Source organism: Heterodontus francisci, chromosome 46 (genome assembly GCF_036365525.1).
Source record: "Heterodontus francisci isolate sHetFra1 chromosome 46, sHetFra1.hap1, whole genome shotgun sequence".
NCBI lineage: Eukaryota > Metazoa > Chordata > Chondrichthyes > Heterodontiformes > Heterodontidae > Heterodontus > Heterodontus francisci.
This window is the reverse complement of record NC_090416.1, coordinates 15,949,569-15,965,730: the sequence shown is the minus strand read 5'-3', so window position 1 is coordinate 15,965,730 and position 16,162 is coordinate 15,949,569. Positions and strand designations below refer to the sequence as shown.

At 55.0% G+C, this 16,162-nt stretch overlaps 1 protein-coding gene across 1 annotated transcript in view; it reads right to left on the bottom strand.

Moving 5' to 3' along the window:
* LOC137356807 (insulin-like growth factor 1 receptor) overlaps nt 1–16,162 on the bottom strand; it is a 63,560-nt gene that overhangs the window by 37,849 nt on the left and 9,549 nt on the right. Inside the window, exons 5-8 of the mRNA XM_068022597.1 lie at nt 15,838–16,052; nt 14,953–15,079; nt 9,674–9,912; nt 6,171–6,338 (exon numbers count right to left, since the gene is read on the bottom strand). Coding sequence (XP_067878698.1) covers nt 6,171–6,338; nt 9,674–9,912; nt 14,953–15,079; nt 15,838–16,052 — 749 coding nt within the window. The remainder of the gene's footprint in view (nt 1–6,170; nt 6,339–9,673; nt 9,913–14,952; nt 15,080–15,837; nt 16,053–16,162) is intronic.

Below are 16,162 nucleotides of genomic sequence, written 5' to 3'. Positions count from 1 at the left end.
GTCAGTGTGTGCTGGTGTGTGTCAGTGTGTCCTGGTGTGTGTCAGTGTGCACTGGCGTGTGTCAGTGTGTCCTGGTGTGTGTCAGTGTGCCCTGGTGTGTGTCAGTGTGCGCTGGCATGTGTCAGTGTGTGCTGGCGTGTGTCACTGTGTTCTGGCGTGTGTCAGTGTGCGCTGGTCTGTGTCAGTGTGCGCAGGTGTGTGTCAGTGTGTCCTGGTGTGTGTCAGTGTGGCCTGGTGTGTGTCAGTGTGCGCTGGTCTGTGTCAGTGTGTACTGAAATGTGTCAGGGAGTACTGGCGTGTGTCAGTGTGGACTGGTGTGTGTCAGTATGTCCTGGTGTGTGTCGGAGAGTTCTGGTGTGTGTCAGTGTGCACTGGTGTGTGTCTGAGAGTTCTGGTATGTGTCAGTGTGCACTGGTGTGTGTCAGTGTGCACTGGTGTGTGTCTGAGAGTTCTGGTGTGTGTCAGTGTGCACTGGTGTGTGTCATTGTGCCCTGGTGTGTGTCAGTGTGTCCTGGTATGTGTCAGTCTGAACTGGTGTGTGTCAGTCTGAACTGGTGTGTGTCAGTGTGCCCTGGTGTGTGTCAGTGTGCACTGGCGTGTGTCAGTGTGTCCTGGTGTGTGTCAGTGTGCCCTGGTGTGTGTCAGTGTGCCCTGGTGTGTGTCAGTGTACCCTGGTGTGTGTCAGTGTGCACTGGCGTGTGTCAGTGTGTCCTGGTGTGTGTCAGTGTGTCCTGGTGTGTGTCAGTGTGCACTGGTGTGTGTCAGTGCGACCTGGTGTGTGTCAGGGTGCGCTGGTGTGTGTCAGGGTGCACTCGTGTGTGTCAGTGTGTCCTGGTGTGTGTCTGAGAGTTCTGGTGTGTGTCAGTGTGCACTGCTGTGTGTCAGTGTGTCCTGGTGTGTGTCAGTGTGCACTGGTGTGTGTCAGTGTGCAATGGTGTGTGTCAGTGTGACCTGGTGTGTGTCAGTGTGACCTGGTGTGTGTCAGTGCGACCTGGTGTGTGTCAGGGTGCACTCGTGTGTGTCAGTGTGTCCTGGTGTGTGTCAGTGTGTCCTGGCGTGTGTCAGTGTGTCCTGGCGTGTGTCAGTGTGCACTGGTGTGTGTCAATGTGCACTGGTGTGTGTCAATGTGCACTGGTGTGTGTCTGTGTGCGCTGGTGTGTGTCAGTGTGTGCTGGTCTGTGTCAGGGTGTCCTGGTGTGTGTCAGTGTGCGCTGGTCTGTGTCAGTGTGTGCTGGTCTGTGTCAGGGTGTCCTGGTGTGTGTCAGTGTGCGCTGGTCTGTGTCAGTGTGCACTGGTGTGCGTCAGTGTGAACTGGTGTGTGTCAGTGTGCACTGGCGTGTGTCAGGATGTACTGGCGTGTGTCACTGTGTTCTGGGGTGTGTCAGGGTGTTCTGATGTGTGTCAGGGTGTTCTGATGTGTGTCAGGGTGTTCTGATGTGTGTCAGGGTGTTCCAGTGTGTGTCAGGGTGCACTGGTTTGTGTCAATGGGTACTGGTGTGTGTCAGGGCGTACTAGAGAGTGACCGTCCCCTAGTGTGACTGTCCTGCAGAGTGACCGTCCCGCAGAGTGACCATTCCCTCATGTGTGACCGTCCCTTTGTGTGACCATTCCGCAGAGTGACCATCCGCAAAGTGTCATCATCCCACAGAGTGACCGTCCCCTAGTGTGACTGTCCTGCAGAGTGACCGTCCCGCAGAGTGACCATTCCCTCATGTGTGACCGTCCCTTTGTGTGACCATTCCGCAGAGTGACCATCCGCAAAGTGTCATCATCCCACAGAGTGACCGTCCCCTAGTGTGACTGTCCTGCAGAGTGACCGTCCCGCAGAGTGACCATTCCCTCATGTGTGACCGTCCCTTTGTGTGACCATTCCGCAGAGTGACCATCCGCAAAGTGTCATCATCCCACAGAGTGACCGTCCCCTAGTGTGACTGTCCCGCAGAGTGACCATTCTTTACTGTGTGACCATCCTTTAGTGTGACTATCCCCTAGTGTGACTGTCCCGCAGAGTGACCATTCTTTACTGTGTGACCATCCTTTAGTGTGACTATCCCCTAGTGTGTGATCGCCCCCCAGAGTGTGACCGTCCCCGACAGTGTGACCGTCCCCGAGTGTGTGACCGTCCCCTAGTGTGTGATCGCCCCCCAGAGTGTGACCGTCCCCGAGAGTGTGACCGTCCCCTAGAGTGTGACCGTCCCCTTAGTGTGTGACCGTCCCCTAGAGTGTGACCGTCCCCCAGTGTGTGACCGTCCCCCAGTGTGTGACCGTCCCCCAGTGTGTGACCGTCCCCCAGTGTGTGACCGTCCCCTAGTGTGTGATCGTCCCCCAGAGTGTGACCGCCCCCCAGAGTGTGACCGTCCCCCAGAGTGTGACCGTCCCCTAGTGTGTGACCGTTCCCTTAGAGTGTGACCGTCCCCTAGTGTGTGACCGTCCCCTAGTGTGTGATCGTCCCCCAGAGTGTGACCGCCCCCCAGAGTGTGACCGTCCCCTAGTGTGTGACCGTCCCCTAGTGTGTGACCGTCCCCTGAGAGTGTGACCGTCCCCTCGAGTGTGACCGTCCCCTCGAGTGTGACCGTCCCCTCGAGTGTGACCGTCCCCTAGTGTGTGACCGTCCCCTAGTGTGTGACCGTCCCCTAGTGTGTGAACGTCCCCTAGTGTGTGACCGTCCCCTAGTGTGTGACCGTCCCCTGAGAGTGTGACCGTCCCCTCGAGTGTGACCGTCCCCTCGAGTGTGACCGTCCCCTCGAGTGTGACCGTCCCCCAGAGTGTGACCGTCCCCCAGTGTGTGACCGTCCCCTAGTGTGTGACCGTCCCCTGAGAGTGTGACCGTCCCCTCGAGTGTGACCGTCCCCTCGAGTGTGACCGTCCCCCAGAGTGTGACCGTCCCCCAGTGTGTGACCGTCCCCTAGTGTGTGACCGTCCCCCAGTGTGTGACCGTCCCCTCGAGTGTGACCGTCCCCTCGAGTGTGACCGTCCCCCAGAGTGTGACCGTCCCCCAGTGTGTGACCGTCCCCTCGAGTGTGACCGTCCCCTCGAGTGTGACCGTCCCGAGTGTGACCGTCCCCTCGAGTGTGACCGTCCCCTAGTGTGTGACCGTCCCCTAGTGTGTGACCGTCCCCTAGTGTGTGAACGTCCCCGAGAGTGTGACCGTCCCCGAGTGTGTGACCGTCCCCTTAGTGTGTGACCGTCCCCGAGTGTGTGACCGTCCCCTAGAGTGTGACCGTCCCCGAGTGTGTGACCGTCCCCGAGTGTGTGACCGTCCCCGAGTGTGTGACCGTCCCCTAGAGTGTGACCGTCCCCGAGTGTGTGACCGTCCCCGAGTGTGTGACCGTCCCCGAGTGTGTGACCGTCCCCTAGAGTGTGACCGTCCCCGAGTGTGTGACCGTCCCCTTAGAGTTGACCGTCCCCGAGAGTGTGACCGTCCCCTAGTGTGTGACCGTCCCCTAGTGTGTGACCGTCCCCTAGTGTGTGACCGTCCCCTAGAGTGTGACCGTCCCCTAGAGTGTGACCGTCCCCTAGAGTGTGACCGTCCCCTAGTGTGTGACCGTCCCCTAGTGTGTGACCGTCCCCTAGTGTGTGACCGTACCCTAGTGTGTGACCGTACCCTTAGAGTGTGACCGTCCCCGAGAGTGTGACCGTCCCCTTAGTGTGTGACCGTCCCCGAGAGTGTGACCGTTCCCTTAGAGTGTGACCGTCCCTGAGGGTGTGACCGTCCCCGAGAGTGTGACCGTCCCCGAGAGTGTGACCGTCCCCGAGAGTGTGACCGTCCCCTAGAGTGTGACCGTCCCCTTAGAGTGTGACCGTTCCCTTAGAGTGTGACCGTCCCTGAGGGTGTGACCGTCCCCGAGAGTGTGACCGTCCCCGAGAGTGTGACCGTCCCCGAGAGTGTGACCGTCCCCTAGAGTGTGACCGTCCCCTTAGAGTGTGACCGTTCCCTTAGAGTGTGACCGTCCCTGAGGGTGTGACCGTCCCCGAGAGTGTGACCGTCCCCTGAGAGTGTGACCGTCCCCTCGAGTGTGACCGTCCCCTAGTGTGTGACCGTCCCCTCGAGTGTGACCGTCCCCTAGTGTGTGACCGTCCCCTCGAGTGTGACCGTCCCCGAGAGTGTGACCGTCCCCGAGAGTGTGACCGTCCCCTTAGTGTGTGACCGTCCCCGAGAGTGTGACCGTCCCCGAGTGTGTGACCGTCCCCTTAGAGTGTGACCGTCCCCGAGTGTGTGACCGTCCCCGAGAGTGTGACCGTCCCCGAGTGTGTGACCGTCCCCTTAGTGTGTGACCGTCCCCTTAGTGTGTGACCGTCCCCGAGTGTGTGACCGTCCCCGAGTGTGTGACCGTCCCCTAGAGTGTGACCGTCCCCGAGTCTGTGACCGTCCCCTTAGAGTGTGACCGTCCCCTAGTGTGTGACCGTCCCCTAGAGTGTGACCGTCCCCCGAGAGTGTGACCGTCCCCCGAGAGTGTGACCGTCCCCTAGTGTGTGACCGTCCCCTCGAGTGTGACCGTCCCCTCGAGTGTGACCGTCCCCTCGAGTGTGACCGTCCCCTAGTGTGTGAACGTCCCCGAAAGTGTGACCGTCCCCTTGTGTGTGACCGTCCCCTAGTGTGTGACCGTCCCCTAGTGTGTGACCGTCCCCTAGAGTGTGACCGTCCCCTAGTGTGTGACCGTCCCCTAGAGTGTGACCGTCCCCTAGAGTGTGACCGTCCCCTAGAGTGTGACCGTCCCCTTGTGTGTGACCGTCCCCTAGTGTGTGACCGTCCCCTAGAGTGTGACCGTCCCCTAGAGTGTGACCGTCCCCTAGAGTGTGACCGTCCCCTAGTGTGTGACCGTCCCCTAGAGTGTGACCGTCCCCTAGTGTGTGACCGTCCCCTAGTGTGTGACCGTCCCCTAGAGTGTGACCGTCCCCTAGAGTGTGACCGTCCCCGAGAGTGTGACCGTCCCCTAGAGTGTGACCGTCCCCTAGAGTGTGACCGTCCCCTAGTGTGTGACCGTCCCCTAGTGTGTGACCGTCCCCTAGAGTGTGACCGTCCCCTAGTGTGTGACCGTCCCCTAGAGTGTGACCGTCCCCTAGTGTGTGACCGTCCCCTAGTGTGTGACCGTCCCCTAGAGTGTGACCGTCCCCTAGAGTGTGACCGTCCCCTTGTGTGTGACCGTCCCCTAGTGTGTGACCGTCCCCTAGTGTGTGACCGTCCCCTAGAGTGTGTGACCGTCCCCTAGAGTGTGACCGTCCCCTAGTGTGTGACCGTCCCCTAGTGTGTGACCGTCCCCTAGTGTGTGACCGTCCCCTAGTGTGTGACCGTCCCCTAGAGTGTGTGACCGTCCCCTAGAGTGTGACCGTCCCCTAGTGTGTGACCGTCCCCTCGAGTGTGACCGTCCCCTAGAGTGTGACCGTCCCCTAGAGTGTGACCGTCCCCGAGAGTGTGACCGTCCCCGAGAGTGTGACCGTCCCCTTGTGTGTGACCGTCCCCGAGAGTGTGACCGTCCCCTTGTGTGTGACCGTCCCCGAGAGTGTGACCGTCCCCTTAGAGTGTGACCGTCCCCTTAGAGTGTGACCGTCCCCGAGTCTGTGACCGTCCCCTTAGAGTGTGACCGTTCCCTAGTGTGTGACCGTCCCCTAGTGTGTGACCGTTCCCTTAGAGTGTGACCGTCCCCTAGTGTGTGACCGTCCCCTAGTGTGTGACCGTCCCCTGAGAGTGTGACCGTCCCCTGAGAGTGTGTGACCGTCCCCTAGTGTGTGACCGTCCCCTCGAGTGTGACCGTCCCCTCGAGTGTGACCGTCCCCTAGTGTGTGACCGTCCCCTCGAGTGTGACCGTCCCCTCGAGTGTGACCGTCCCCTAGTGTGTGACCGTCCCCTAGTGTGTGAACGTCCCCTAGTGTGTGAACGTCCCCTAGTGTGTGAACGTCCCCGAGAGTGTGACCGTCCCCGAGAGTGTGACCGTCCTCGAGAGTGTGACCGTCCCCGAGTGTGTGACCGTCCCCTTAGAGTGTGACCGTCCCCTTAGAGTGTGACCGTCCCCGTACAGTGACCGTCCCCTGCGGTGTGTGAGCAGCCTGCAGAGATTGTGATTGGCTAGCTGCACTGCCATGGCAGTGACCTCAAGATGTAGTCGAGGTTCTGGCCTCCCAACCCCACAAGAGGCAGTGAGCGGGCAGGCGGCAATCTCGCGACCTCTCACCTTTGTGGCAGTAGTCATTGATGTAGAGTTCTCCGTCCTCGGGTTGCTGCTGCCAGACCACCAGGTAGTAAGTGATGTTCCCATTGTGGTGGATCGGAGGTTTCCATTTGACAATGAGCTGCGAGGAAGAGTTGGACATGGAGACCACATCCTGGGGTACAGTGGGAGCTATGGACAGCGGACACAACAATGAAAAATGGACAATCCAGGCCCAAAACAAACAGAATTACAGAATTGTTAGAGTGCAGAAGGAGGCCATTCGGCCCATCGTGTCTGCACTAGCTCTCTGAAAGAGCGATTCACTCAGTCCCATTCCCCCGACTTCTCCCCGTAACCCTGCACATTCTTCCTTTTCACATAACAGTCTAATTCCCTTTTGAATGCTTCAAATGAACCTGCCTCCACCACACTCTCAGGCAGCGCATTCCAGATCCGAACCACTTGCTGCGTGAAGAAGTTTTTCCTCACGTCACTTTTGCTTCTCTTACCAAATCTGTGCCCTCTCGTTCTCGATCCTTTCACGAGTGGGGAACAGTTTCTCTCTCTCTACTCTGTCCAGACCCCTCATGATTTTGAATACCTCAATCAAATCACCTCTCAGCCTTCTCTTCTCCAAGGAAAACAGTCCCAACTTCTCCAAACTATCTTCATAACTGAAATTCCTCATCCCTGGAACCATTCTCGTCAATCTTTTCTGTACTCTCTCCAATGTCTTCACATCCTTCCTAAAATGCGGCGCCCAGAACTGGACTCAATACTCCAGCTGAGGCTGAACTAGTGTCTTATACAAGTTCAACATAACTTCCTTGCTCTTGTACTCAATGTCCCTATTAATAAAACATACAGTATCCTGGGCTTTATTAACTGCTCTCTCAACCTGTCCTGCCACCTTCAATAACTTATGCACACATATACCCAGGTCCCTCTGCTCCTGCATCCCCTTTAGAATTCTACCCTTTATTCTACATTGTCTTCCATGTTCTTCCTACCAAAATGAATCACTTCACAATTCTCTGCATTGAACTTCATCTGCCACCTGTCTGCCCATTCCACTAACTTGTCTATGTGCTTTTGGAGTTCCACACTATCCTCCTCACAGTTCACAATGCTTCCAAGTTTTGTACCATCTGCAAACTTTGAAATTGTGCCCTGTACACCAAGGTCTAGGTCATTAATATATTATCAGGAAAAGCAAGGGTCCCAACACTGATCCCTGGCGAACTCCACTACAAACCTTCCTCCAGCCCGAGAAACATCCATTAACCGCTACTCTTTGTTTCCTGTCACTCAGCCAATTCCGTATCCATGTTGCTACCGTCCCTTTTATTCCATGAGCTATAACCTTGCTCACAATTCTGTTGTGTAGCACTGTATCAAATGCCTTCTCTTTCCGTCTTCTTTCCTCTTCAACAGTGGGGGCTTTGCCCCATTGGTACCTGTTCTCCCCCACCATGCACCACCCCCTCAGCCCGCTCGACTCCTGACACCCAGTGCTGTACAAGCCCACAGATCCCTAAAACCCTAAGGTGCTGGTCAATGAGCATCCGATGGCTATTCAACCACAGGGGGCGGGGCGGACACAACAGTTCAAGTCCATTGTGTTCTTACCTGATATGCTCCTCATAAGTAGTTCCAACAGATCATTCGGCCTATCTAGTGAGTCCTGGTGTTTACCCTCCATGTAAGTATATCGATCCAATTATATTCCCTGTTTCCATATTCCTTTAATCGCCTTTTGTTTCATCTACGCATCCAATCTAAGCTTGAACATAGATCCAGCCTCGACCACTAAAGCCTGTGAGTGAATTCCAACAGCCTCAGCATTCTCCCTGTGCACATTGAGCTTTCACTTGTCTTCTGTTCTCGATCTCTCACTGTTGCATAATCTCAGTGAGTGCCACTCGCTCACTGTCTCGCTCAAGAGGACATGGGTTCCAGTCCCACTCCAGAGACTTGACCACAAAATCCAAGCTGACACTCCCAGTGCAGTACTGAGGGAGTGCCGCACAGTCGGAGGATCAGTACTGAGGGAGAGCCGCACTGTCGTAGGGTCAGTATTGAGGGAGTGCCGCACTGTCGGAGGGTCAGTACTGAGGGAGCGCCGCACTGTCGGAGGGTCAGTACTGAGGGAGCGCCGCACTGTCGGAGGGTTAGTACTGAGGGAGCGCCGCACTGTCGGAGGGTCAGTACTGAGGGAGCGCCGCACTGTCGGAGGGTCAGTACTGAGGGAGCGCCGCACTGTCGGAGGGTCAGTACTGAGGGAGCGCCGCACTGTCGGAGGGTCAGTACTGTGGGAGCGCCGCACTGTCGGAGGGTCAGTACTGTGGGAGCGCCGCACTGTCGGAGGGTCAGTACTGAGGGAGCGCCGCACTGTCGGAGGGTCAGTACTGAGGGAGTGCCGCACTGTCGGAGGGCCAGTACTGAGGGAGCGCCGCACTGTTGGAGGGTCAGTACTGAGGGAGTGCCGCACTGTCGGAGTGTCAGTACTGAGGGAGAGCCGCACTGTCGGAGTGTCAGTACTGAGGGAGTGCCGCACTGTCAGAGGGTCAGCACTGAGGGAGTGCCGCACTGTCGGAGGATCAGTACTGAGGGAGTGCCGCACTGTCGGAGGGTCAGTACTGAGGGAGTGCCGCACTGTCGGAGGGTCAGTACTGAGGGAGTGCCGCACTGTCGGAGGGTCAGTACTGAGGGAGCGCCGCACTGTCGGAGGGTCAGTACTGAGGGAGTGCCGCACTGTCGGAGGGTCAGTACTGAGGGAGTGCCGTACTGTCGGAGGGTCAGTACTGAGGGAGTGCTGTACTGTCGGAGGATCAGTACTGAGGGAGTGCCGCACTGTCGGAGGATCAGTACTGAGGGAGTGCCGCACTGTCGGAGTCTTTGTCTTCCGTCTTTCAGGATGAGACATTAAACCAAGGTCCCGTCTGCCCCTGTTGGGTGGATGTAAATGATCCCATGGCCGCTATTAGAAGAATAGTGGGGGGGGGGAGATCCCCTGGTGTATTGGGGCCAATATTTATCCCTCAACTAACATCAAATTATCAAAATGTGTGGCAGCTTGCTGTGTAAAAATTGCCTACTGCGTTACGAAAGTGATAGAATGGATTTCATTGGCTGTACAGTGCTTTGGGATGTGCTGTGGTTGTGAAAGGCGCTACAGAAATACAAGTCTTTCTTTCCTTGCTTACAAGCTGTCCCGACCACTTGAAATTTGGGTGCAGTTCCTTACACTGGAAGGTTCTCCAGTTTAGCCTCAACGTGTAACCAGTTTCACCGAAAAACTCGCGCACTCCGAGACCAGCTATTTTATTTTGAAAGGGAAGGCGGCTTACCACAACCAAAGGAGACAAGGTGGAGGGATAGGCTGCCCTCGGGTCGAACCCAGCTCTTCATATTGTTCACCCACCATCACCCATCCCACACTCCCACCCAATATAACAGGCCACAGTTTCAGCTCTGACCTTTGCCCTCCGACCTCTCCCCCCCCCCCCCCCCCCGGACCGTACCTGCGGCTGTGGTGCGGACGTACACCAGCTCACTCTTAGCCCCGTGGCTGTGACTGGCCTCCGAGACGGTCAGCGTGATGGCACGGACGAAGATGGCGTACTGGGTCCACGGCTTCAGGTTGTACAGCATCACCTCCGGGTACTGGTCCTTGTTGAGCGGATGGTCCACGTCCACCATAATCCAACTGTTGGAGACACAAGCGTCCTGCCCGACGTCCTCAGTCACGTTCTGGAAGGGTCTAGGACATTAAAGGATCAAAGATCCAGTACGCACGCAGGGGAAAAGAAATCAAAAAGAACAAAGTCAAATGTTACACCACAGAAACAGGCCATTCGGCCCATCTGCTCTGTGCTGGTGTTTCTGCTCCACACGAGCTTCCTCCCACCCCCTCCTCTTCTCACCCTATCCCCATATCCTCCTATTCCTTTTTCCCTCGTGTGTTTATCCAGCTTCCCCTTAAATGTATCTCTGCTATCCCCCTCAACCACTCCCTGTGGTAGTGAGTTCCACATTCTCACCACTCTCCGCCAGCTACACCACTTCAGTACATCCCACACCAATGAAGTCCATTTTGAACTGTAAGTCACTGCATCACTGGTAAAATTACCAAAGGCAAGCTGAGAAAAAAATTAACGCAGTGAGTTGTTGTGATCTGGAACGCGCTGCCTGAAAGGGCGGTGGAAGCAGATTCAATAGTAACTTTCAAAAGGGGAAGTGGATAAATACTTGAAGGGGAAAAATGTGCAGGGATGTGGGGGGAAAGAGCAGGAAGGAGTGGGAACTAATTGGGCAGCTGTTACAGAGCCAGCACAAGCACGATGGGACGAATGGCCTTCTCGTGTGCTCTATTATTCCGTAATTCTAGATTATGGGGGATTGCAATGGGTGAGACACTGATCATTCACTAGGGCAACACCAGCTCCAGCTGCAACTAACACTGACAACACACGAACCTCCTCTTAGAAACATAGAAAATAGGAGCAGGAGTAGGCCATTCGGCCCTTCGAGCCTGCTCCGCCAATCATTATGATCATGGCTGATCGTCCAACTCAGTAACCTGTTCCCGCTTTCCCCCCATACCCTTTGATCCCTTTAGACCCAAGAGCTATATCTAACTCCTTCTTGAAAACATACAATGTTTTGGCCTCAACTGCTTTCTGTGGTAGTGAATTCCACAGGCTCACCACTCTCTGGGTGAAGTAATTTCTCCTCATCTCAGTCCTGAAAGGTTTACCCCGTATCCTTAGACTATGACCCCTGGTTCTGGACTCCCCCACCATCGGGAACATCCTTCCTGCATCTACCCTGTCAAGTCCTGTTAGAATTTTATAAGTTTCTATGAGATCCGCCCTCACTCTTCTGAACTCCAGCGAATATAATCCTAACCGACTCAATCTCTCCTCATACGTCAGTCCCGCCATCCCGGGAATCAGTCTGGTAAACCTTCGCTGCACTCCCTCTATAGCAAGAACGTCCTTCCTCAGATAAGGAGACCAAAACTGCACACAATATTCCAGGTGTGGCCTCACCAAGACCCTGTATAATTGCAGCAAGACATCCCTGCTCCTGTACTCGAATCCTCTCGCTATGAAGGCCAACATACCATTTGCCTTTTTTACCGCCTGTTGCACCTGCATGCTTACCTTCAGTGACTGGTGTATGAGAACACCCAGGTCTCGTTGCATATTCCCCTCTCTCAGTTTATAGCCATTCAAATAATAATCTGCCTTCCTGTTTCTGCTACCAAAGTTGATAACCTCACATTTATCCACATTATACTGCATCTGCTATGCATTAGCCCACTCACTCAACTTGTCCAAATCACCCTGAAACCTCTCTGCATCCTCCTCACAACTCACCCTCCCACCCAGTTTTGTGTCATCTGCAAATTTGGAGATATTACATTTAGTTCCCTCATCTAAATCATTAATATATCTTGTGAATAGCTGGGGTCCTAGCACCGATCCCTGTGGTACCCCACGAGTCACTGCCTGCAATTCGGAAAAAGACCCATTTATCCCTACTCTTTGTTTCCTGTCTGCTCTTTGTTTCCCTACTCTTTGTTTCCTAATTTACTATCCATCGCAATACACTACCCCCAATCCCATGCACTTTAATTTTACATGTAATCTCTTATGTGAGACTTTGTCGAAAGCCTTCTGAAAGTCCAAATAAACCACATCCACTGGCTCCCCCTCATCAACTCTACTAGTTACATTCTCGAAGAATTCTAGTAGATTTGTCAAGCATGATTTCCCTTTCGTAAATCCATGCTGACTCTGCCCGATTCTACCACTGTTCTCTAAGTGCTCTGCTATAAAATCTTTGATAATGGACTCTAGAATTTTCTCCACTACCGACGTCAGGCTGACTGGTCTATAATTCCCTGCTTTCTCTCTACCTCCCTTTTTAAATAGTGGGGTTACATTAGCTACCCTCCAATCTGTAGGAACTGTTCCAGAGTCTATAGAATCTTGGAAGATGACCACCAATGCAGTCACTATTTCTAGGGCCACTTCCTTAAGTACTCTGGGATGCATACCATCAGGCCCTGGGGATTTATCGGCCTTCAATCCCATCAATTTCCCCAACACCATTTCTCTACAGATACTGATTTCCTTCAGTTCCTCTCTCTCACTAAGCCCTGTATTCCCCAACATTTCTGGTATGTTATTTGTGTCCTCCTTTGTGAAGACAGAACCAAAGTATGCATTTAGTTGTTCAGCGATTTCTTTGTTCCCCAAAATAAATTCCCCTGTTTCTGACTGTAAGGGACCTACACAAACCTATAGAAACTTTTATAGTTAGTTTTTATGTTCCCCGCAAGCTTGCTCTCGTACTCAATTTTCCCCTTCTTAATCAATCCCTTGGTCCTCCTTTGCTGAATTCGAAACTGCTCCCAATCCTCAGGTTTGTTGTTTTTACTGGTGAATTTATATGCCTCTTCCTTGGATCTAATGCCATCTCTAATTTCCCTTGTAAGCCATGGTTTGGCTACCTTTCCAGTTTTACTTTTGCACCAAACAGGGATAAACAATTGTTGCAGTTCATCAATGCGCTCTTTAAATGTTTCCCATTGCCTATCCACCGTCATCCCTTTAAGTAACATTTCCCAATCCGTCATGGCCAACTCTGCCTCATACCTTCGTAGTTTCCTTTACTAAGATTCAGGACCCTAGTACTGAGGGAGAGCCACACTGTCGGAGGGTCAGTACTGAGGGAGCGCCGCACTGTCAGAGGGTCAGTACTGAGGGAGCGCCGCACTGTCGGAGGGTCAGTACTGAGGGAGCGCCGCACTGTCGGAGAGTCAGTACTGAGGGAGCGCCGCACTGTCGGAGGGTCAGTACTGAGGGAGTGCCGCACTGTCGGAGAGTCAGTACTGAGGGAGCGCCGCACTGTCGGAGGGTCAGTACTGAGGGAGTGCCGCACTGTCGGAGAGTCAGTACTGAGGGAGCGCCGCACTGTCGGAGGGTCAGTACTGAGGGAGTGCCGCACTGTCGGAGAGTCAGTACTGAGGAAGCGCCACACTGTCAGAGGGTCAGTACTGAGGGAGTGCCGCACTGTCGGAGAGTCAGTACTGAGGGAGTGCCGCACTGTCGGGGGGTCAGTACTGAGGGAGCGCCGCGCTATCGGAGGGTCAGCACTGAGGGAGCGCCGGACTGTCGGAGGGTCAGTACTGAGGGAGCGCCAGACTGTCGGAGGGTCAGTACTGAGGGAACGCAGCGCTGTCAGAGGGTCAGTACTGAGGGAGCGCCGCACTGTCGGAGGGTCAGTACTGAGGGAGTGCCGCACTGTCGGAGGGTCAGTACTGAGGGAGTGCCGCACTGTCGGAGGGTCAGTACTGAGGGAGTGCAGCGCTGTCAGAGGGTCAGTACTGACGGAGTGCCGCACTGTCGGAGAGTCAGTACTGAGGGAGCGCCGCACTGTCGGAGAGTCAGTACTGAGGGAGCGCCGCACTGTCGGAGGGTCAGTACTGACGGAGTGCCGCACTGTCGGAGAGTCAGTACTGAGGGAGCGCCGCACTGTCGGAGGGTCAGTACTGAGGGAGCGCCAGACTGTCGGAGGGTCAGTACTGAGGGAGTGCCGCACTGTCGGAGAGTCAGGACTGAGGGAGCGCCGCACTGTCGGAGGGTCAGTACTGAGGGAGTGCAGCGCTGTCAGAGGGTCAGTACTGACGGAGTGCCGCACTGTCGGAGAGTCAGTACTGAGGGAGCGCCGCACTGTCGGAGGGTCAGTACTGAGGGAGCGCCGCACTGTTGGAGGGTCAGTACTGAGGGAGCGCCGCACTGTCGGAGGGTCAGTACTGAGGGAGTGCCGCACTGTCGGAGGGTCAGTACTGAGGGAACGCCGCACTGTTGGAGGGTCAGTACTGAGGGAGCGCCGCACTGTCGGAGGGTCAGTACTGAGGGAGCACCGGACTGTCGGACGGTCAGTACTGAGGGAGTCCTACACTGTCGGAGGGTCAGTACTGAGGGAGCGCCGCACTGTCGGACGGTCAGTACTGAGGGAGTCCCACACTGTCGGAGGGTCAGTACTGAGGGAGCGCCGCACTGTCGGACGGTCAGTACTGAGGGAGTCCCACACTGTCGGACGGTCAGTACTGAGGGAGTCCCACACTGTCGGAGGGTCAGTACTGAGGGAGCGCCGCACTGTCGGACGGTCAGTACTGAGGGAGTCCCACACTGTCGGACGGTCAGTACTGAGGGAGCGCCGCACTGTCGGACGGTCAGTACTGAGGGAGCGCCGCACTGTCGGACGGTCAGTACTGAGGGAGTCCCACACTGTCGGAGGGTCAGTACTGAGGGAGCGCCGCGCTATCGGAGGGTCAGCACTGAGGGAGCGCCGGACTGTCGGAGGGTCAGCACTGAGGGAGCGCCGGACTGTCGGTGGGTCAGCACTGAGGGAGCGCCGGACTGTCTGAGGGTCAGTACTGAGGGAGTGCCAGACTGTCGGAGGGTCAGTACTAAGGGAGTCCCACACTGTCGGAGGGTCAGTACTGAGGGAGTACTGCACTGTGGGAGGTGCTGTCTTTCCATGAGACATTAAATTGAGGTCCCGTCTGCCCTCTCCGGTGGGTGTAAAAGATCCCACGGCCACTATTGGAAGAAGAGCAGGGGGTGGGGGGGGAGTTCTCCCTGGTGTCCTGGGGCTGAATATTTATCCCTCAATCAACATCACTAAATAAACAGATGGTCTGGGTCAATATCGCATTGCTGTTTGTGGGATCTTGCTGTGCGGATATTCCCTGCCATGAAGTCTGGCTAGCTGCTGTACTTACGCGTCCTTGTAATAGACGATGAAACTGAGCAAGTCCCGATAGTTCTGGGGCTCATAGCGTTCCCATTTCAACAAGATCCGGTCGGTATAGGTGTTGTTGGAGATGAACCTCAGTGTGTAGCTTTTACCTGGAATACAAAGCATGGATCTTAATATCACAGACTGATCCAGCACAGGAGGAGGGCATTCAGCCCATCATGTCTGTGCTGGCTCGAAGAACTACCCAGTTAGTCCCACTGCCCCCCCCCCCCGCTCCCTCCGCCCTGCTCTTTCCCCCACAGCCCTGCAATTTTATTGGCTTCAAGTATTTATCCAATTCTCCCTTTTGAAAGTTACTATTGAATCGGCTTCCACCGCCCTTTCAGGCAGCGCGTTCCAGATCACAACAACTCGCTGTGTAAAAAAAAATTCCCTTCCTCATTCCACATCATAGAATAACAATGATGGAAAATCTCACACTGTTGCACTAGGGCCCACTCTTCTGAGTTTGGGGCTAATGTTGATTGATGGTGACAGTGCAGAGGGAGCTTTACTCTGTATCTAACCCCCGTGCTGTACCTGCCCTGGGAGTGTTTGATGGGGACAGTGTAGAGGGAGCTTTACTCTGTATCTAACCCACATGCTGTACCTGCCCTGGGAGTGTTTGATGGGGACAGTGTAGAGGGAGCTTTACTCTGTATCTAACCCCGTGCTGTACCTGCCCTGGGAGTGTTTGATGGGGGACAGTGTAGAGGGAGCTTTACTCTGTATCTAACCCCGTACTGTACCTGCCCTGGGAGTGTTTGATGGGGGACAGTGTAGAGGGAGCTTTACTCTGTATCTAACCCATGATGAAATGACTCACAACCCTGACATTGATGCAGGGAAGTGGGTTGAAGAGCCTTACAGGACACACGGTCTCCATTAGTGCGAGGGTTAATCTCCGCCTTGTTTTGCCTGCCCTTTGTCCCTGTGATCTCCTCCATCTTGTAGATCTCCGAGAGGCAGAGTTTGGGATTGAAGGCAAAATACATGCGTCCGACAGGAATGGCAAGCCTGTGATGGTTCCAGTTCCAGAGTTGCTGCAGATTCTGATTGTCCAGGACATACAAAGTGTAATTCCTAAAACACAGAGCAATGGTTAACGTCTGCCTGAATATTGGAATTTGGGTTCCATTGGTACATTCCCCCTCTGCTGAATGCACTGACTCTTTCTGGTGTACAGTCCCACA